Genomic DNA, 22872 nt, shown 5'->3' on the forward strand with positions numbered 1-22872 from the left:
GGCAGAAAGCTGTCGGCGGCGTTGTCGGGCGCGATCGCCTTCACATGTAGCACGGCCAGCCGCGCCAGTCGCGCGCAGTGCTTCATACACTCGCACATGGCGTCCATGAAGGGCGGCGGCACCTCGGACGAGTGACCGTAGAGGAAGGTGACGCGCAGGTCGGTCACATTGGAGCAACTCTGCAGCGCCGACCAGAAGTCGAGCTGCGCCGTCACCAAGTCGGCCTGCGTGGCGGCGCCCCGGCCGCAGTCAAACTCCCAGATGAACTCGATCTCGCTCACCTCGCTGGCTGGCGACGACAGGCAGAGTGCCCAGACGGCCAGGTGCTCGTCCGAGCCGCGGATCACCACCTTGTCGTGCGGCATGCGGCGGCACACCGCCGCCACATTCTGCGGCGAGTCGCCGGCCTCGCGCAGCAGGCTGAACACAAAGTTGTGGCCCAGGCTGACATCATCCGCATCCAGCTGCTCCATGACGGTCCAGGCGTCGGCCTGCAGCAGGCCGCACAGATACTGCAGGACCAGTCCGCTCCGAGGCGCGACTCGTACCCTGCCGCAGCCGCAGCAGCTCCCGCTTAAGGTGCTCCTCCTCGTGCACGATGCTCTTCAGGTACTTGGCCGCCAAGAACTCCATGAACGTTTTGTGGATGGGCTCGTAGTAGGTCTCGCTTCCCATGTACGAGGTGAAGTTGCGGCACTTGACGATGAAGCCGACATCGAACAACTTGCCCGCCTCGCAGCCCTTGGGGATTTGCTGTTCGGTGAAGGACAATTGGTCGCAGGCTAGGCACTGGAGACAGAACTGGCCGAACCTGCCTAGCGCCTCGTCATAGCTGGCCGCCAGGCGGGCGCGCTCCTCCGCCAGCGGCTGCGGCAGCCGCCGGTGCACAGCCTTGTCCACCAGGTAGAGGAACAGCTCACTATACAGTTTTGATTTGGTGGCGCGACCGCCAAACGCACCGCGCTGATGCATCTCGCACAGCAGCAGGCACATGAGCGGACACTGCGCCAGCTCGCTGACGCTCCGGTCGCCGGCCAGCACGCGCAGGAACGCGTCAATGCGCATCTGCGGCCGATCTTTGTACACTAGCCGCACAAACTCGGACTTTTTCCGGTCGTCGAAGCCCACTAGGCCGACCACCTGGCAGTACTTTTTGAACATCATCGTCATGGGCCGTGACGTCATCACGGCGCCGCTGTGCACGAACGCGCGGCCCGACATGATCTGGTCGATGGTCTCCCGTCCCTCCTTCGGCAGCTCGTCGTAGCCGTCAAAGATGAACAGCACCTTCTCTTGGTTGGTCTTCAGGTATTGCAGGAATGCGTCGCCGTCGCCCAGCTCGAGTGGGTAGTGTTGCGACTTGATGTGCTCGTCGAGCGAGCCGCGGAACTCGCGCAGCAACACCAGGAAGGCATGGCTGAACTGTTTCAAGTAGTCCTGACCGGTGGCCCAGTCGTAAGCGACCTTGGCGGCTAGCGTTGTCTTACCGTAGCCAGCGTGACCTTCGACGACGATGCGCAGCGCCCTCTCCGGCTGCAGCAGAGAACACAGTGGTGGGGGAGTTTTGCCAGTAAATTTGCTAGACACCTGAACACCATGGTGGCGTCAAGCACGGCTAACGTCAAGATGGCGGCAAAGGAAGCAGGGTCGGGATTTCAGCCGGCCGCAAGGAAGTTGCCCCACTATGTAGTTTTGCCGATTTTACCGGTCAAAACATAAGCTGGCAGAAATTCAGGAAACTTCAATACTTCTCTTTTTGTCAAATATGCTGCGCTATTATGCAATAACAATATTCCTTGTTGATTCAAAAGACTATGAGGAACACACTATTCTGGCAATAGCACGATTGAAAGGTGGCATATTTACCATATCGTTCCACAAACTAGTGTGTGAGCCCATGCCATGGGACTGCTCATCACAGCCGATGTGAGGCATGACTTCCCATTCTACAACTGGCCTCAATACGTCACCGCTCCGGGAGCGAGCAAGAGAGAGTGAGCAGCGCACTGCAGCAGTGCGCTTCCCGTGATATGCTTTAAACGCCGACTGGATAAGATGATGGCCAGTCGGGAGCCTTCTCTTGTACGGTATTCAAAGACCGGCCTAGTAGCAAAACGTTTTTTTCTTCTTTTTTGCAAACGCAAATGCCCAAGCCGCAAACAACTCGGTAAGGTTAAGTTTGCCCTATCAACATCCATATTGACCACACGTTCATGAAAATGAAAAGTTCTGTAAGTTACCACTGAAAAGAAAGTGCAAAATGGCGTGAGCATATGACACGGGTAAATCGTATAACCAAAATGGCGTGAGCGTATGACACGGGTAAATCGTATAACCAAAATGGCGTGAGCATATGACACGGGTAAATCGTATAACCAAAATGGCGCGAGCATATGACACGGGTAAATCGTATAACCAAAATGGCGTGAGCATATGACACGGGTAAATCGTATAACCAAAATGGCGTGAGCATATGACACGGGTAAATCGTATAACGCGGAGTGGCGTGGCTTTGTGAAATGCAATCTGCCTTCTCACAGCCTAGATTCAGCAGGATTAGCCTATCGCGAGGTTGCCATTCGTGTGTTGCAGGTCAGCCAACAAGCTTTTTAAGACTTGTTATCTCGCTCACATTTAATCAATGTCAACAGCTGGTCATCACATGTATCTTCGGAACAATTTTTGACGGCGTACATTTTTTTCGCCGAACGGTCCTTATAATTGGCAAAGCGTTCACATCGTGGGCGTTGTGTCCACACTATCCAAGCTAAACATGTAATTTAAAGGGTACTTATGTCGGTGCTGTTACATTTTTGTCAGGTTACGAAATGCTCTGCTTTTCCAGTTTTCTAGTTTCTGTCATTTCGTGCCACCGATAGTTTCTACCAGCCGGCCTTTACCGGTGAAAAAACAAATGGCTGGCTGAGCTACCAACCGGTTTCTGCCAGCCTTCGCCAGAGATCCGCTCCCACCCAATCTGTGACAGTTTCTCGATCTAAATCCCCGGATCGAAAACCAGTTAGTGGCACAATAGTCAATAGAAACGCCCCTGGGACCAGGACGTGCATATTTGTTGTATCACGTGCAGCTGTATTTGTGCAACTGCATACACATTCCCAGTCGCTCTTTACTACACGTGTCGTTCAGAACATACGTTTCGCTGGCAGAAAGAAGCCTTGTCGACGGCGCATGGTGAAAACAGTACCACTGCACGCGCTGCAGCTGCGAGTACGGTGTCAGCGAGCATTCAGGCCACTGACCTGCTGCTGGCGCCCCAGCTGCTCGCGCACCAGCTGCTCCACGCCATTGTAGGTGCCCACCGAGCCGCTACCCGTCGACACCATGGTGAAGTCGACGCAGCTCTTGCTCAGGTCAAGCACCATGTCGTCATACCAGGGCAGCGGCATCGAGAGCGTCGTCCAGGAAGTGTAGCGCGTCTCCAGGAAACGGCGGCCCTCCTGGAACTGGCGCGGCTCCAGCGAGACCCGGCTGGGCGAGGAGGGCGCCGATCGTGCCGCCTACAGTGCCAGAGCCCAGCGTTATGGTGGTGGTCACACCAGCGGCCTGTTCCGGACCACGAATATCTCAACGACGCAGTGGCGTCGCCAAGAGGAGCTTTCGGGTCCATACAGCGCACAGGCCTCTGCAGCACTCTGAATGCTCCAGTACATTTCGGTGGTTTAAGACACCTGCGGGGCTTCTAAAGACATACGCAGGCCTAGATGCATCATAATAGAATCACGAGTCTTGAAGATCATCCGAATAAACACTAACCAACCAACCAGGACTACCTTGCCTGCGATGGCCCCTACTGGTCCGATGCTGTCTCCTCCTGGGAGTAATCCTGGTATACCACTGCCGTGGTGTGTGTGTCTGGCTGCATATTGTTAATGGTGATAGGCGGCCGAAACACGCTATAATGGCGGGCGCCTGCGTCACGAATAATTAACTTACCGCCTACAAATAAAACGCGACGCCTGACTGCAAATGACAAAATGCATGGTGCCGATGACGGGAGACAAGGTGCAGGCAATAAAGGCGCTAAACTTAAAACTGAAACAGACAGGAATTCCTCGTGGATCAAAAGGGACTGCAGTGTTACGCACTCCTTGGGATATAATGTGCGCAGATGTTCGTTGACTTTTGAAAAGCTCTGAATGTTGAATTCTGTCGAGTCTTCATGATCAATGACCCGCCACATTCGCCTCACTCGGCTCCTGCCGACTTCCTCCTCGGTCTTAACTATAATTTATGCTGGTCATGTATACGTGAATCGTACGTTTAAATAAGCTGGACTAGTTAATCAGCAGATTAACAGACTAACGGTGCATCCGACTAACGTTCACCTCTGCCGTCTTGGGAAGCACACGTTGCAGATTAGTTAGACGCATGCTAGTTGTGCCAACCGGCCACATCAGTTCAAACCCACACAAAGGTGCAGCACCCTTTCAAAGTACAGCCGACGTTCAGAGACGGACCATACCGATGCGGTAGCATGCTATTCGGGGTGACTCAGGCCCGTGGATGACGCTACTCACCGCGTCGTGCCGGACCGAGCAGTCGTAGCCGAAGTAAAGCCGGTCCGCGAAGATCGCTTTTGCGTTAGTGTGCACGATCTCAGTCTTGTTCACCTGGATATACTCGTGCTTGTTCTGAATGTGTTCGTGCTTGATGTTCTCCGTTTTGCTGTGCACCTCTGTTTTATTCTGCACGTGCTCGTGCTTGCTGCGGATGTGCTCGTGCTTCTCCTGCACGTGTTCATGCCGGTGCAAGTTGTCGACGCGCGAGTCGAGCCGCGCCACGTGGATGTTGCGCTGGTCGATCACCTTGGGACCCACGTGCACGTTGGACGAGTCGCGCACGTCCATGTGCAGACCGCGCATGTCACTGCTGACGCCCGGGCTGCCCGTCTCGTCCGACTCGAGGGTGGCCTGCTCGAGCAGCACGCGCGTCGGCGGCAGTCGCCAGCCCTCCTCCGACTGGCTCCTGCCCGTTTCGTCTAACCGGCGGGGCCGCGGCGAGGCCGCCTCCGAGAACCGCCGCCCACCCGCCCCTGCCGCCGTCACCGGCCGCCGCCCGCCTGGGGGCGTCCTCTCCGCGTCCGGGTACTTCGGGTCCGTCTCCTGGTATGGATATTTTGGGAAAGTCTCCTGGTATGTGTACTTTGAGTCAGTCTCCTGATAAGGATATTTTGGATCTGTCTCCTGCTTCGGGTACCTTGTGTCTGTCTGCGAGAACGGGTATTTTGGGTCCGTTTCCGAATACGGGTACTTGGGGTCAGTCTGTTGGTCCGGGTATTTGGGACCCGTCTCTTGGTACGGGTATTTGGGACCCGTCTCTTGGTACGGGTACTTGGCATCCGTTTCTTGGTATGGGTACTTGGGGGCCGTTTCGTACAGAGGAGATTTCGGAGCCGTCTCCCAGTGCGGACGCGTCGGCTCCGTCTCGCGGTGCGGGGGGCTTGGATCGGTCGCCGGCTGCGGGTACCTGGGTCCCGGGTCCCCGTGCGGGGAGCTCGGGTCCGTGTCGAAGTGGCCGGCACCGGTGTCCTGCGGCGCGGGGAAAGTGAAGCGCTGCTGTTCGGACGGTGTCGTCAGAAATGCCTGGAACACGGGAGTCTCCGACTCGGCCACGGAGTCGCGACTGAAGCAGGCCGGCCCGGCGCCCGGCACAGCCGGCCCCTGCAACACCGGGCAGCGTCGTGCAGTAGCGCTCCGCCTGTGAGCTGCACGGTACTGGTCCAACACCGCGGCCCGGACAAGCCTACGCTCGTCCGCGGGGTACGCGGGTCAACCCTGACGGTTGCGATACAGGCTACAGAATCCATGTGCCATGTTGAGATACGGATGACGGATGATGAGATTCGGAGATGCGGGATGATGATGAGATACGAGATACGGGATGAAGGCGCCGCCTCTGGATAGGAGTTTACATCCTGTGCTCGTTTACCCCCAGAGGACGTCCTATTTACAGATAGTGTCAAAAGTGAGCAGCGTCTCAGAACGGCCTTCTCGGAACTTCGCTGTTACATGGACCTCTTGGTACCTTTCAAAGGCCTAAGAGGCATAGATGCAGCCTGCAACAATACGTGTCCTCGTTTGTTCCGGCAGGGTTGTGCTGAAAGAGCACTGTATTGTCCAGCCCCGACCATATCACTTGCATCCTCGACTTCTAATGACCGGCGGCTGTCCATGGCCTACACCCCCTTCCCCATCGTACAATATGCGGTCTAGGTTCCGAGAACCAATGCACAGGTGGCACGATGGCACGTGCTGCACGTGCGTGTTCATGTCCTCATCGACCTCCCGAACAATCTTGGGACTGTGAGGAGCAACGACAGCCACCCTCGAACGGACCAGAGCCCTGATGTGACTGATAAGAAGTTCTTCGGCACGCACAGCCCGCGTGGCGCCACCGGACGACCATTTGGCTTTAACTAGCTGCTCGTTCAAGCTAGCGGCGGGGGGTTTCAAAGCGCTAGAGGACCTAGCATGAGGGCCAATATGCGCCACCAGCGATGTTAATCGTCACCGCACGATCGTTGACGGATAACCTGTGCATCGCACCAGCCGGGTTATGGGCGGTATACCCCACTTTAGTCAGGCAGGAATAGCAGTACGCTGCGTGCGTTCCATCCGCCATCCGAGTTGACGGAGGATCAGTACCATTGCTCCGATGAAGAAGTGGCCGCGCTCAACGCACGCGTGTTGTCCTGTCTGCTAGCGTGTGTCGACTTTGCTGGTAGAAGATCGGCTGGCGTGAACGTGATCAGAGTGTGCTGTTGTGCCGTGGACTCAGGCTGCGGATCGATTAGATAGCGGCCGTATCGTCTACGTCGCTACGGCCAGTGGGGCTGGCCCGAGCCGGGGCAGAGCGCCGCCTGCTGCCAAGCCCGCAGGCGGCCAGAGCAGGCCCGCACAGCTGACGCCCGCAGCCACATCCGCTCGCGTTCATCAGAAGACATTGGTGACATCAATGCGTCGCTTTGGCACATATAATTACCGACAAATATGCAAATAGAGGCTTCATGCCGGTTGTAATGAATAAGAATCGTCACTTCTTTATTACAAAGGCGTTGAATATGGTATACAACTATAAATATGCAATACTGATATTCTGCTGCAATACTGCTTGGCAAAAGCGGTCAGACGATCCAGCTGGCCCCGGCGGGGGCGATAGAGGTCAGCAAAACGTGATAGTGTTCACGGTTGGCCAAACATAGCCGCATGCCGCGTTCCACCTTTAATGCCGGAATGACACAGGTTTCCGTAAGCTCATAATCCGCTTTATACCCCTGAGTGATTTGTTATTCACAGTGTATTCAGCGGCGTTGTGGACCCAGGCACGGGCGACAAACGGCCAATCCACAAGCGTACGAGCATTGTGGGACGGGTGGGCCAACAGAGACATGGCGAAGCTCATGTCGAAGGACTTCCAGTCGCTGACACTGTTGGCGAAAGCGCGACATTAGCCCTGGGATGATGCACGGAACTGATGTAACTAAAAAAATGGGGTTTGCCACTTTTTGGCGCATTCCTACGCCCCCGAGGAAACTGTCCAACCATTATGGTACAGCTAGCGCGTCGAGTCTGCACTGTTCAATCGGCGCACTGGAGTGAGGCGTTACCGGGATTTGATGCCTGACGTATAACTGATCGTTTCAGAAAAATTCAAAAGGACAATAGTCAAATGGCAATAGGTCATATGGCCAGGATACATACAGGATAACAGTCTTCCATTCCCTTATAAGTGACCTGGATGCTTAGTCCGTATGCTCCGCAACGGCCTCATCTCTTGTACAGGATGAGACCGCTGACATGTCGGCTCCGAGCCGTCCGGCGTGCATTACACACAACTAAACTAAAGGATATGCACGGCATAGCTGCTCCTTGCCTGCATGAAATATAAAGATTTCTTACCCGATACTTTTCCAGGAACGACAATAAATGTCAGTCCTTAGCACATTATTCTGGGATCCAAGTCTACATGTTTCCGGTTCAGTAATGTGCGGTGGGGACACAGTGTCTGATGCGGGAATATGGTAAGTGAAAAAGCCATATGTGTCGGGGTACAGGTCAAGCATAATCTATGGCACGGCTACATATCTTACCCGAGCTGGAACGACACAAACCCTGGAATCGACTAATGGCTTCCATTTCAGTGATGGGCTTTGTATCCCAACACATGGCTTCCTGATCCGGAAGAGAGGCATCCGGGATCAGGAAGTCCTTTGGTACCTATAGGGGCCTCCTGAGCCAGAGCAGGGGCATTGTTATTTATTGAGGGCAGTACCATCTGGAACTGGGGTTTCAGCTTCATACGGGGCCTGCCGAGCCGGCAATCCTTTAGCACAAAACCTAGCCTCGTGACCCATCGTTTCTATTTTGACTTTTAACTCGTTTTACATGTATGCGTCTGACTTTTGTCCCTTTCGACTTGTCGCTTATTTGGCTTCTCGAGTCAGTCGTTCTCATTCTGATTCTTCTCAGTCTTGGTCCTATCAACTTAGCAGCTTTTTACATCTGTGTGTTTAACTTGATTCACTTTCGACTTTTTACTAATTTGACCTTCATCTATTTTGCCCTTTTGCCTCTTTGTTTGTTTCCTTTTTACTTGTATTGCTTTGATTTTTGACATGTTTTCAGAGTTGACTCCTTATCCTGTTGACTTATTTTGGACCACTCTAATTTTATCCCTTGATGTTTTGCCATACGAATTTCTCACATATAACTCTACGTCCTCGTGGCTTCTTGGCTTTTCACTTTTGTCCGGTGATTATAACACAACCTCTCGGGGGTCAAAATGGAGTTCTTCGGGAATGGTGGGAAGGTGACCCGCCAGAAGACAAAGCCATTGCACCACACAATTGTCACTGCCGAAGGGACAATTGGACGATTGGAATTGGACCCCCCCCCCCTAAAAGCCTCCAGGGAGGGTCCATACTCCGCTCCCCCCCCCCCCCCCCCCCCGCCGCTCCGTGGTGACGTGCCTGGCAACAACCTCGCACGACGTCATCAGCGCACCGCGTCAGTGTGATACAGCGTCCTGCCCTGCTGGTGCGCCAGAGCCAGTCCACCCGGCCGGGACAGCGTCAGTGTGCCCTGCCCTGCTGGTGCGCCAGAGCCAGTCCACCCGGCCGGGACAGCGTCAGTGTGTCCTGCCCTGCTGGTGCGCCAGAGCCAGTCCACCCGGCCGGGACAGCGTCAGATTGCGTGTGCCCTGCCCTGCTGGTGCGCCAGAGCCAGTCCACCCGGCCGGGACAGCGTCAGTGTGCCCTGCCCTGCTGGTGCGCCAGAGCCAGTCCACCCGGCCGAGACAGCGTCAGTGTGTCCTGCCCTGCTGGTGCGCCAGAGCCAGTCCACCCGGCCGGGACAGCGTCAGTGTGTCCTGCCCTGCTGGTACGCCAGAGTCGATCCATCTGGCCGGGACGGCGTCGGTGTGTCCTGCCCTGCTGGTGCGCCAGAGTCGGTCCATCCAGCCGGGACGGCGTCGGTGTGTCCTGCCCTGCTGGTGCGCCAGAGCCAGTCCACCCGGCCAGGGCAGCGTCAGTGTGCCCTGCCCTGCTGGTGCGCCAGAGTCGGTCCATCCGGCCGGGACGGCGTCGGTGTGTCCTGCCCTGCTGGTGCGCCAGAGTCGGTCCATCCGGCCGGGACGGCGTCGGTGTGTCCTGCCCTGCTGGTGCGCCAGAGTCGGTCCATCCGGCCGGGACGGCGTCGGTGTGTCCTGCCCTGCTGGTGCGCCAGAGTCGGTCCATCCGGCCGGGACGGCGTCGGTGTGTCCTGCCCTGCTGGTGCGCCAGAGTAGGTCCATCCGGCCGGGACGGCGTCGGTGTGTCCTGCCCTGCTGGTGCGCCAGAGTAGGTCCATCCGGCCGGGACGGCGTCGGTGTGTCCTGCCCTGCTGGTGCGCCAGAGTAGGTCCATCCGGCCGGGACGGCGCACACAAGCCCAGTGGGCCTTGCGACATGACAATCAGCGATCGCTCCGTGACGACCGTGCACTAGGCTTCCCAGGGTCTCAAGCATTCAGCTCCCTGGACGCCTTGGGCCGAGTCCTTCACTGAAGATCATGCCGATAACCCAGCCCCGAGCCGGCATTGACCTAGCATCCTTGTCTGTCACCACTGCCGGTCATTCTGTGGCGGCTGACACTCGCGAGGTCCATATATGATGCGCCAGGATTTAGACGATGTACCTAATGGCCCCTATGGTGCACACGTTCTGGACTCCGCGAGTTGCGACATGCATTACTGTCAATGACAGATGCGAGCGTAGGTTCCAAATTATTGGCAATACATCGGTGAAACTGCACAGGACAATGCGGTTAAACGATTGTCAACATCCTAGAAAACAACGCGCATCCATCCCTGCATTTGCCTCCACCCGAAAAGACCGGGACTCGCGAGCGGCGCCACCGCCGTGACCAGCACCACCACCACCGCCCACTGACGCCTATTCGCCATTACAGCAGCTCCTCTGCCAGCGTCGGTGGACTCTGTCAACACCGAGCGGTCCTCCACCTGCCCTCAGGGTGTGTCCTTCCGAAGAGAGCAGCTCTCCTTCTGACCTGGGCACGTGGCTCCACTCACGCCGCGTGCCGAATACAGACCGCCATCAGCCTGCTGAGCGATGCTGGGCGGGGCCAGGGCCAGGGTCGCAACGGTCACGCTACTAAACAAACCCCCCTGCTGCCCCGCTGATCCAGACTTCTTCCGTTTTGCATGTGATACCCGTTCTTAACCCGACCAAAAAGCACAACACGCATTCTGAATAAACAGCGCCACTGGACGCGAGTTCAGACACGAAATTGCAGCCTGCTAGCGCAGCTAACAATTGAGCTGTGGTAGATATTGCAGCTGGACCCCCTCCTCGCAGACGTTACTGTTGCGGAGACCTGCACACGGGCAATACTTAGATGGGCCAAACATTGTACCTGCGGATGGGTCAATCGCAGATGGGCCAAACGTTGTACACGCGGTGCCGAAGGCTCGCCGCACGCGCAGTGGATGGCCAGTTACAAGTTGACGTTTCGAGCTGTTTCACAACCCACCAGTGCTGCCTACTGCGGTGTCACTTGTGCCCGAGGCCAGCTGGAGCGTCGCCGGCGCCGCGACCGGGACCGGACAGGGGACGGTGTGCGCGTTAGTCAGCCGCGCGCTCACCTGTCTCCGCCTGGCGCCGGTGCGCCAGCAGCTGCCGCGCTTCCGTCGGCCGGTCGGTGCCATTTGGAGTCCTGGGATCCGTCTCCGCGGACATCCGACCCCGTTCACCCTGTGGACGAAGGTCGGCAGCCGGTCACACGGTCAGCCGCCCGCGCGCCCGCCATTCTAGCTGCAGCGATAGACAGCCGATGGAACAATGAAGCGAGGTCAACTGCGGCTACAGCCGGGGCAGCTGCATTGGTGTGACAATGCCGTTGGACATTTGGCTGTCATCAGGCCGGGTACCATCGACAGATAAGGTCGGACTCTGGTAGGATGTCGCAGCATGGCATGTATACCCGGAGGTCACAAACTACCATTTGTTTCCATTGCGCCACAGTAGTGTTGGCTTCAGGCCAGTATAAAGAAACTTAAGAGCGAGTTCAGGGACAACGTCACCACCTGACGTAAAAAAACATGTCAAGCATGCGTGAATTTGAGTGTTCTCTGGCGCAGGAGATGTAAACATGAATAGCGCGTAGACTAGGAACACGCAATACACTAGGAACACCCACTACAAGGTAAACCTCCTCAAATAAGGGGACCCTAGTCAGTAACGAAGCCACAGAGCCCAGAATCTCGCCCGGGGATTGGCATCAGCTCGGTGCATTAAACAGCTGAGTGAATGTGGGCCCATCCACGGGTGATGCCTCAACAAACAGACTTCCGGCAGGGCGTGTCACGGTCGACGAGAGCAGCCGTGTTTATTTGTTTGTGAAGAGCGTAAGTGATCCACAGGCTAAAGCCTACTTGCGGAGCGTACAGCTATTTATAAACAAAATTGATATGCGATAAAAACGAAGATAAAAAAACAGATCGTACACACACACACATACGCATTAAACACAATCACACATACGCCCCATACACTCAGACACGGAGTTAACCAAAAGAACCCTTCACGACGGCAGTGAACCTGAACAGTTCGGATCGGAGCAATTTTGCTCTGGAGAAAGTCGAGTGAGGGAAATTTTGAAGAACGCAACTGCAAGTGATGGATAGACACATGACATATCGCTTTTTTAGCGTTGAGTCTGGCAAATGACTGGTGCAAAAGGTCAGTGCGCCAAGAGCGTCGGGCCGGTGCAGCCAGACCGAACAATGGGGACAGGTGTTGGCGATAAAGCCTCTGATAATAGAAGCCGCAAAAAACCACACGCTGAGCTGAATAAAGCTGAATATGCTGCCTTGATAGATGTTCTAAAATAAGCGAAAAGATGTGCACAATCCAGTGGGTGACATCGGGACTGATCGCTCAAAACAGCTTCAAACGAAAGCGTAGCACAACCAAATAACCGATCAAACAGCCCCCCCCCCCAGACAGTTTTCTCACGCCTCGTAGTTTCCGGTGCCCAGGTACCAGCCCGGTGCCCAGGTACCAGCCCGATGCCCAGGTACCAGCCCGGTGCCCAGGTACCAGCCCGATGCCCAGGTACCAGCCCGGTGCCCAGGTACCAGCCCGGTGCCCAGGTACCAGCGGCGGGCCAGGTCATTTTACATTCGAGCTCATCCACGCCACACGAGCGCGGCCGACAGCATCACGATGGAGGCAGCCTCTCGGCCTCCGTCCGCGGCACCAAGGAGGCAGGCAATCTACACCGGACTCCGCTGCCCCACACAGGGCGTCGAAACCATCCGCCCGGGCTAGGTCCCAATTTAACGTATTTTTGTTTTGTTTTTTGCATCCGCGCCTGAGTGCCCTGGCGTAATGGTCTCTCCCGCAGCGGCCGGCATGCGCTTAGATAAATGGCTGTATACAGCTGGGTCCCGCAGGTCTCGTAGATGGGAAATCTGAGGTAAAGCGACCGGTGTTCAAAACTTGTATCCCTCAGATTGTAATCGATTTCTGAGTATAATGGGAACGTTCTCCATCAAAGGGAACATTCCATATTTGTATGGGATTTTGAACCGAAATAGCCATCTTGAAACCTTTTGGTGCAGTTCGCAGTCACGCTCTTTTTAAGGCCTAAAGCCCTCTGGTTCTTAAGCTTAAAGGTCACAAAGATGTGGGAGAGAAACTTAGGAGAGTATATGAAAATTACGCTGGCATTCATGACGTCATAATAACGTCATGCAAATCCTGCCATTCCCCAAATCATAAAATGACCGAGGCCCAGAGAACATCATGACCAAATCATTCATGTCTTGCGTTTGTGAGCATGATTTCCAGCATGAAGGCCATCAATTGGCTTTTAATCAATGTTGTGCAAGGTACAATGACGTAATTAATGACAATGACAATGACAAATCAGGAGCATATTTGCTAAGCAGGGAGATTGGGTTGTCTAGATCAGTCTTTTCTGCTTAAAAGCATAGCGACAGTTAACAGTGGACTTGTTTCATCATATCTGATGCTGACTTCAATATCTTGAAGTGTGAAACATTGCCTTTTAGTGAATTACGTGTGCAAGTAGCCGTACTGATTGTGTACAGAAGCGCATATCTGGAATTGCAGCGTTCTCGGCTTTCAGATGGTCCGATTCACGTCTGCTGTACGCTCCAGCCGCTGCCCCTTGAACCGGCCGCCATTTGTCAATCCCAAATACGGATTTCACGTTCGACCTGAGCTGCATTAAATGTAGAACAAAGTGCAGATTAACCTGCCCGCAGTTTGCCATTCAGGACGGAGTCGAGGCGGCTTGAGGTGGGATGGAAGTGGCCATCGACAGGCGGCGCCATGCATAATAAGGCACTCATAACTCACGTGGAGATATGACCCAGCAACGCAGGAAACCTTTTTTGCGGCAAGCAGAGTACAAACACGAAGCGATTTTAACGCATGACATGCGCTCTTTCGATCCATCTTCGGGAGCGAGCAAGACTGTACAGCAATAACACAAAGCCGCCTTATACAAGACGCATTCTCGGTAACCGATTCCCAGGCGGCATCTGGATACCTACACATGATATACCAATGATACCAACAATGATCAGGCTGCGTCCGCGGGGTGTACTTCCGCAAAACCCAGCCGTGGGTGGGGATGGGGAAGGGGGCAACTGGGTAGTGAAGAATCATGCAACGCTCCCCTAAAATGCACCAACAAACAAATTGTTTTTCAGATTTGGCTCATCCTTTTTGATATTGGGAAAATGCTGGAGGCCCTAACTGAATGGAAATACCATCGCAAATTATTGACCTACATTGAGTCGCAGATTCCAGCCAATCTCATCCAACAACACGCACAATCACAACAGCCCGACACGAGACAGTGCCTGCGCCGCGACCCCCCCCCCCCCCCCCCCTTATAACGAGCGCCTGGTGTGCACGGTGGGGGTGACTGGCAGCGTGATCCTGAGAGGCGAAAGGTCACGAGCAGGTGGCGGCACCAGGCTGCCATGACGGTCAGCAGCCCAAACATGATATGAGAAATATCAGCTCTACCGTATCGGCAGTCGGTTGCTTTTGCCGGCGACGCGGAGGCGTCTGGACTGCCCATGTTGCGGATTTGGAAGTTCTAGAAGGCTGTATCCGTTAAAGACCATATCAAAGGAATCGGGATCAGTTTAATTAAAAATGGCTGTTAAATTGACGGGAGTACATATCTAATGTACTTCTGATTCACAGATCAGATGCGTCCGATTTCATCGGTGATATCAGCTTTATCGAGATCCTTTTGAACAGCTCAGAATCATTTGAACTAGTCACGACGGCAGGAGAAATGCCATTGGAACCCCAGCATATCACTATGAAAGTCAATTTTTCCATTTGCTTTGCTTTTTTCAACGCGTGAGTCATACAACATTTGCAACACAGTTGTTGGCAAAATGTTGTGCGGGTAAGTGCAGCGAGAGCTTAAAACACTCCGGTGGGCATACAAATAATATAACTATATGGTTTGCGTCACGCGAATTTAACGAAACCTCATACTATGGCTTTTCTTTCTCCTCTACGACGTTGAGCATATTTTTTGAAACACATTGCAGCCTTAACAACATTCCTTAAACAGATGCTGAATTTATGTAATACACAGATCATGTTTACAAAGCAGGTTTAACCATGCCACATATCATTTGGTAAAGTGACGCACTGGTTCAATCCTCCACCAATGCGCTCCTCGCTGAATGGCTCGCGCCGTCCACGTGCCAATAATAGATAAACGTGAATTTATACTGACGTCACTCATGTAAAAAAGGGCCATTTTTAGGCCCGCAGGCGCGCCAAACCCGGGCAAAAGCATTAAGTGGTACCTCCAAGTCGTAACATCTGATGACAGCCTGCAGAAAATATTCCGCAGGCAGCTGTTACGGACAAGAGGTACCACTTTTGGGTTCTCTTTTCCCGCGCTCTGAGGGCCTGGGGGCTTAAAGAGCCTTACTGATGTAAATTTGTATGTTAATTTTGAACGTCATCGATGTGAAACCTCCCACACAGTCATGGAGGCGTCGATGAATATTGCACCGGATGTCTTCAGAGCATCCAGACCGCCCACGCAAGGAATACAATTTAGGGCTAAAAAGGAAGACAGGAGCCGGCTGCTGTAATGAAACGCTGGCTGCCTGTTTTTGGTGCCAAAATATTGAACCTTATTTGCTAATTTTGCTTTTGTGCACGTTCTAAAGCGCACATTATCAGACATAACTGGTGCTGAGGTTAGACCAGGGTATCCTTTTACAATATGCCCTAAAGGTGACACACTCCCTTTACATGCATTTGTAGGGGGATTGCTCCTGAAATACAGGACATAGCTACTTCTCAAAGAGCTTCCCCACACAGTTTCATAATTCTGCCAAGTGTTCTGCCTTCAGCCCACAGTGTTCAAACAAGCGCCATGTCCACGTGTTTTAGCACACAAGACAAAAACAGAAGAGAGTGTAAACCAATTGAAACGCGCAACATTTCAAGTGTTGAAAGTTACTGCGGTCGAGAAAACTGAAAAAGTCAGCATACGCATTTTGTGCTACTTGTAACCAAATAACCCAATACAAGATTAACCCAACCCCCGTACAGACAGGCACCAGTGCCAGTGATATAGAAAACACGCAGGTTATATGTTGGTACTTATGCATGCCGCTCAGTGTCCGCGCAAAGCCGCGCAGGTGCCTGCCCTCTTCAAAGACGCCTTGCACCTCTTATTACGACGCTTCGAAACACCGGAGCTTGCCCCGGCAGATACCCACGGTCACAGAGGCGGGTCACTTTCTTGGAATCCCATGAAACGGATCGCCCCGGTCTACACCCAGCGCCACAGAGGGGGTCACTCCCATGGAATGGGTTGCCCCGACCCAAACCCGAGGTCACCGAAGCGGGCCACCGCCATGGAACGGATCATCCCGGCCTACACCCAGGGTCGCAGAAGCGGATCACTCCCTTGGAACGGATCGCGTCTGGGAACACCGTCCCCGATCTGAGAGCTGCCGAGAGCGCCACGAACAACACGCTTGTCTTGCCACAGCAGCGAGACCCTCCCGGTGACGGTTTTAGGCTGATAAAATACTGTGGGCGACAGGCGGCAATAATGAAAATGGTGAAACGTTCGCCGTGACGAGCGATACTCATGGTCACAGGATGCAAGCCGCCAAGAACGCTGCCACAAATGTTCAGTGTTTTCCTACTTAAGGGTACGTGCTTGATATGTTCTTCCAACCGGGACGTCCTGGTAACTGGGAATCGGTCAGTATCAGCCCCAAAACTCACAATGTCGAAGCACCAGGAGTGAAGGCTTCTGTTACGTACTCATACTGCAGCACCCATCCTGTAAGGGTTCCACTACTTTCCGGTAGGTTCATGACTACCAGGTTATCAGCGCAAAGTCCAAGTTTTCACATACACCCCGTTGCTGCAAAGGCCACGCAAATGGCTAAGACAGGCCCCGTTTGCATCGCGCCAGCTGCGCATCTAGCCGGTGACGTCACACGTGGTCGCGCGACCGGCGCCAGGAATACGGACGCCGCAGCCGTCGGCTATCATCAGACCTGTTTGCCGGCTGCCGCAGCTGGCCAGGCGCAAAGCCGTTGCTCTCATGAGCTCGCAGGTCCGGCTGAAAGCTGAACGGATCCGGTCCAGGGCGGCGCTGGCCGAGACGCCTCGACTCTCGTTAGCATCTCACACTGCAGTTCACTAACCTTCAGACTTCACGTTCACTTTCACTGCTACACTCGGCCGGGTAGTCATGAAAGGCCGACAACACTGCAGTGATACATTCCGCGTGCGAACACCGTTTCTGCTCTGTTCCTGGTGAATAGCTAGTAAGACGCAGCTGCTTATTCCCCTCAATTTCCAGCCTTACCCACTGAACTCCATTCGGATCGTTTCAGTCACAGCTCGGCCCAGCAATTCCAAAGAACCGTCGGATGTGACTGCACGCGCGGTTGGCTGCTAAATTATCTGGTCGGATTCGGAGAGTGACCTCGGCAGTGTGACCCCGGCACGAGGGAATTCAGACGGCGCCTGGGGCGGGGAAGGGCACACTGACACCACTCATCGGCAGTTGCTTGAGTGGTCTTATCTTATGCTTGAACCGGATCCAGCGAGAGCCGATTATTTCAAGTTGTGCTCGCAGTGCACCGTACGATTCAGGCTTACTCCGGGCATCAAACATAACGTCGAGTCGATTCCGACTCCGACTCAAGGAGATAGGTCAATTCAAGAATGAATTGCGACGTGGTCGATTTCGGCGACCGCAGCTTCAGTGATACCCCGCTCTTCATGAAAGCCCGAAGTCCAGCTGGTGTGCTTATGTTCAGTTGTCGGACAATGCACATGTCAATTAGTTACACTAGTATTTAAGTCGACTGACCAACAATTCCATTGTCTTGACTGATGACTCTACATGACGGGTTTGGTATAACCGAGAAAGACCCTGAGCTCCTGTGTTTTCTTGCCGTTATGAACTGGAGTTCTTATGCTGGTAATAATCGACCCTCGTCATTTCATAAAGTGTTACTTAAAGGACATTATCAAGAGGTATTGGTTACATTGAGAGAATGATCAATAGTTTAGTCCATTACAACCATTGCTGTATGCTAACATCGATCAACCGGTACCTTCCGGTACGTTGACGGTAGATTGCACTTGTACCACGTGGTATATTGACTGTCGATTATGGCGAGCGACAAAAACTCCTAAATCATAAAATCTTGATTGTCACTGGATGCCAATATGCTAAGCTGGCACGACTTTTGCCACACCAATTGGTTACGTTTCTATTTCTCAGTCTACTGACCGATGACTCGACTCCCGACGGCGAATCACTAAGGCTCAAGGGTATCGATCCCACCCAAACTCAACGAGTCTCGTTGATTTCTTCTCCGGCCGCAGTCGGACACGAGTCTGACTGGAAGGGGACCCTGGCCGCTCTCGGTCAAGGTCATGTAAAACAAGTGCGTAAATCGCTTGACTAGTACGCAGCAAGACATGTGAACCTCAGACGCCTGGTTTAAAAGGCACACGTGTTGTGGCGCCGACTGCGACCACGCCAGCTCGTGTCACGGTACGGGTCATAGGTAATGCCAACTACGTGGCTAGAATATGGCGGGCGTCGGTCTTACTGGAGACGGGTTCGGGTATCCCCTGCTACTTAAGGCACGAGAAAGTGCAACGCTTGCAACCAACGCAGGCACATTTGCCACAGAATAATCCTAAGATGCAATAGGCCGCAACCTCCTCTCCCTTCCAGGAACTAAAGACGGCCGAGCAACGAACACCTCGGAACGCCACAGCATGACCGTGAGTAGGCGTAATAATTCCGCCAGACCTCGGATCGTCCGAGCGCTCTGCAGTCCCGCATCGTCCTGCGGTCAGGCACGTGTGACCTGGTACGTGCCACCATTCAAGTTTCTTCTCATGGCCAATCAGGACGGCGTCTGAGGGCGATCTGAGTGAGAATGGCGGCAGATTAATCTCGACCCGGCATAGCAGATCGACCAAATGGACTCGCGGGCGCGGCTGTCATCTTCAGCCGCCTGGCCCATGGTGCCTCGCTGTTTGTCCTGCAGAGGAGGCATATTGGCTGCCGTCGAACAGCCGCTGCCACAGCACGGCTAGTTGTTCAGTCAGACGTCGGCCGACGCTGTCATGACTGCAGCCGTGTGTGACTCGTGAGTCGGCCTGAGTCACCCGCTGCGGTTGGGAGTCTGCGGTCTGGCCCATCCCATGCTTTACGTCACTGTTACCGTTGCCTCCCAGTGCGCCGAGCGCAATTCGGCAGTTCCAAACATCACAACCCGTCCGCGGCATGTGAATAACAACGATCAACATCGTTAGGGCACGCGTGCGTGTAGAGTACCTTCACCGACATCCCATAAAGGCGGCCCCTATTTCTGACCACATCCTGACCACCATTAGCTGTCCTGGAAACGTCACTCCGCGCGCGGATTCGAGACTGGACGGCCGACCTACTGTCCAACGGCGGGACGGAGCGGCGTCCGCGTCCGCGGCACGCACCATGGTCTCAACATTCACAGCAGACCGGCCACGTGCGGGACATCGTCGGGACGGGATATCGTCGGGACGGGATATCGTCGGGACGGGATATCGTCGGGACGGGATATCGTCGGGACGGGATGTCGTCGGGACGGGATATCGTCAGGACGAGACACCGTCGGGACGGGACATCGTCGGGACGGGATATCGTCGGGACGGGATATCGTCGGGACGGAATATTGTCGGGACGAGACACCGTCGGGACGGGATATCGTTGGGACGGGATATCGTCGGGACGGGATATCGTCGGGACGAGACACCGTCGGGACGGGATATCGTCGGGACGGGATATCGTCGGGACGGGATATTGTCGGGACGAGACACCGTCGGGACGGGACATCGTCGAGACGGGATATCGTCTGGACGGGATATCGTCGAGACGGGATATCGTCGGGACGGGATATCGTCGGGACGAGACACCGTCGGGACGGGATATCGTCGGGACGGGATATTGTCGGGACGAGACACCGTCGGGACGGGATATCGTCGAGACGGGATATCGTCGGGACGAGACACCGTCGGGACGGGATATCGTCGGGACGGGATATCGTCGGGACGGGATATCGTCGGGACGAGACACCGTCGGGACGGGATATCGTCGGGACGGGATATCGTCGGGACGGGATATCGTCGGGACGAGACACCGTCGGGACGGGATATCGTCGGGACGGGATATCGTCGGGACGGGATATCGTCGGGACGGGATATCGTCGGGGCGGGATATCGTCGGGGCGGGATATCGTCGGGACGAGACACCGTCGGGACGGGATATCGTCGGGACGGGATATCGTCGGGGCGGGATATCGTCGGGACGGGATATCGTCGGGACGAGACACCGTCGGGACGGGATATCGTCGGGACGGGATATCGTCGGGACGGGTTATCGTCGCCGCCATCGTATTAGCGTGTACGTGCGGCGGCACGGTCGAGAACGGCCGTTGGTCCCAAGGCACATGTCATCCCCGAAAGTTATAAGCGTCCGTCTCTAGGGCGTCGGGCTGACCTCGCCGACTGTCCGTCTCTAGGGCGTCGGACTGACCTCGCCGACTATCGTCACCTACACTCGTTGAACTATGACGCAATGGGCCGATGTGACGGAGTGTTCAATTTTGACAGCACTTACTATCCCAGGCGGTCGCCGAACTCAACGGTTCACTATCCCGGGCGGTCGCCGAACTCAACGGTTCACTATCCCAGGCGGTCGCCGAACTCAACGGTTCACTATCCCAGGCGGTCGCCGAACTCAACGGTTCACTATCCCAGGCGGTCGCCGAACTCAACGGTTCACTATCCCGGGCGGCCGCCGAACTTCACGGCTTCTGGACCACGCCTGAATGTCTCCAGCACCGACAACGGCAGGTCGTGGTCGTCTCAAAGGCAGCGGCACGTGGAGCTCCAACTTCTAGTGCCCACAGGTCTGCAGTGTGGTCAGCAGCATTACGAGAAAACGCCACAGACTTACCCATAACCTTACCTTTGCGCATAATGTTGTCAACAACATGACGTTCTCTGTGCGCCTGTCCCCCGCGTGGCTTATCCTGGGCCGGAGGCTGTGCCGGCGGCACGGCGCCTCCTAGGGCGGCGTTACGATCACTCAGCCCACCCTCTCGGTACCCTTCATCAGACTAGCAGCCTGCAGAGTCCCGTGCCTCGTTAGCAGAACTGAACCCATTCCTCAATTTGGGTCAGCCCTTTCGGTGGTCGCAAGGCCAGTGGCTTCCAGGCTTCTCACCACAGCCCGCACTTATTCAGGGGAGGGATAACGCGCGTGTCGGATGGCTCGCTCACACGCCTCCAACGGCGGACAGGTGCTGATGTCCGTGCATATTACACATACTGACACTTGGCGATCACCGGTAAGGCGCATGCAAAAGTACTCGAAGTTACCGACTTGCGACGTTCCAGGTGACCTGATCGATTGTACATACGCACATCGTAACGTGTGAATTAATAATATGCCGCTGTTCCATGGCTGAGTCATGTATGTTCCCTGGCCGAATAATCAGATTCCGACTAGCACAAGCCGTGTTTGACGTAAGTTCAGTCACCATCTAGTGCACGCGCGGCCCGGTCCGACCTCCGAAGAACCCGCCTGCCAAACAAGTAGTTGTTAGGGACGTGGACCTCTATGACCGCGGGAGGCTCACAAGACGGGCCGAGCTGAGCCGAGCTGGGAGGGGAGCGGGCCGAGCTGAGCCGAGCTGGGAGGGGAGCGGGCCGTCTCGGCAGCCGAGCTGGGAGGGGAGCGGGCCGTCTCGGCAGCCGAGCTGGGAGGGGAGCGGGGCGTCTCGGCAGCCGAGCTGGGAGCGGAGCGGGCCGTCTCGGCAGCCGAGCTGGGAGGGGAGCGGGGCGTCTCGGCAGCCGAGCTGGGAGCGGAGCGGGCCGTCTCAGCAGCCGAACTGGGAGGGGAGCGGGCCTTCTCGGCAGCCAAGCTGGGAGGGGAGCGGGCCGTCTCGGCAGCCAAGCTGGGAGGGGAGCGGGCCGTCTCGGCAGTCGAGCTGGGAGGGGAGAGGGCCGTCTCGGCAGCCGAGCTGGGAGCGGAGCGAGCCGTCTCGGCAGCCAAGCTGGGAGGGGAGCGGGCCGTCTCGGCAGTCGAGCTGGGAGGGGAGAGGGCCGTCTCGGTAGCCGAGCTGGGAGCGGAGCGGGCCGTCTCGGCAGTCACGCGCACACCGGACAGACATCGCGGACCACACGCCGGCTACGGCGGTGGGCAGCGGGCCACGCATCAGACCAAACGGCCGTCACTCCGGCACTCCCATACGAAAGCACTCGCGCAGCACTAGCCAACGGCTGGTACTGCCAGCTTCAGACATCACATAAATTGCATGCATGAAGTCAACCAAAAACACAGCAAAAGAAAGGCAGCAGCAACAACATATTTACAACTTGTGCACCGTGATAATATGACTGGCGCCTCCAGAAATGTCATGGACTTTAACAATAGCCGGACTTACAGCATGAAATATGTGCAGACCATGAGTGCCCCTATCGGCCACTGCTTAAAATGCTGCTGAGACTTTGATGACTAGACACGAAATGATGTTTGGTCACGTTCATTAGCCTCTTGATGGCGCTCCACTGAATCTCTAATCGCGGCTAGATGTTGTGACTCTGACAGGTGCTTATCTACTCTGCTTCACGGACCATCAAAGGGACATCATAAGCGCCATCCTCCGGTATGATCTGCCATACGAAAAAAAAACTTGTTTTCCCGGGCACAGTCGCATTTCTGTGCCATGCATTCCTCCCGCT

General features: G+C 55.2%; 1 protein-coding gene across 3 annotated transcripts in view; it reads right to left on the reverse strand.

Annotated features, from left to right (window-relative positions):
• Positions 1 to 22872, reverse strand: part of LOC119111861 (uncharacterized) — a 43876-nt gene that overhangs the window by 5052 nt on the left and 15952 nt on the right. For 2 of the 3 annotated variants that reach the window (XM_037235698.1, XM_037235696.1), the window contains exons 3-5: positions 11160 to 11268; positions 4539 to 5681; positions 3261 to 3518 (exon numbers count right to left, since the gene is read on the reverse strand). In XM_037235698.1, coding sequence (XP_037091593.1) covers positions 3261 to 3518; positions 4539 to 5681; positions 11160 to 11222 — 1464 coding nt within the window. In that variant the 5' untranslated portion in view covers positions 11223 to 11268. Of the gene's footprint in view, positions 1 to 340; positions 1534 to 3260; positions 3519 to 4538; positions 5682 to 11159; positions 11269 to 22872 lie in introns of those variants that run through there. The other variant, XM_037235699.1, reaches the window with a different exon arrangement.

The sequence above is a fragment of the Pollicipes pollicipes genome, unplaced genomic scaffold, assembly GCF_011947565.3.
Source record: "Pollicipes pollicipes isolate AB1234 unplaced genomic scaffold, Ppol_2.1 Scaffold_7261;HRSCAF=8764_pilon_pilon_pilon, whole genome shotgun sequence".
In the NCBI taxonomy this organism is placed as follows: Eukaryota; Metazoa; Arthropoda; class Thecostraca; order Pollicipedomorpha; family Pollicipedidae; genus Pollicipes; species Pollicipes pollicipes.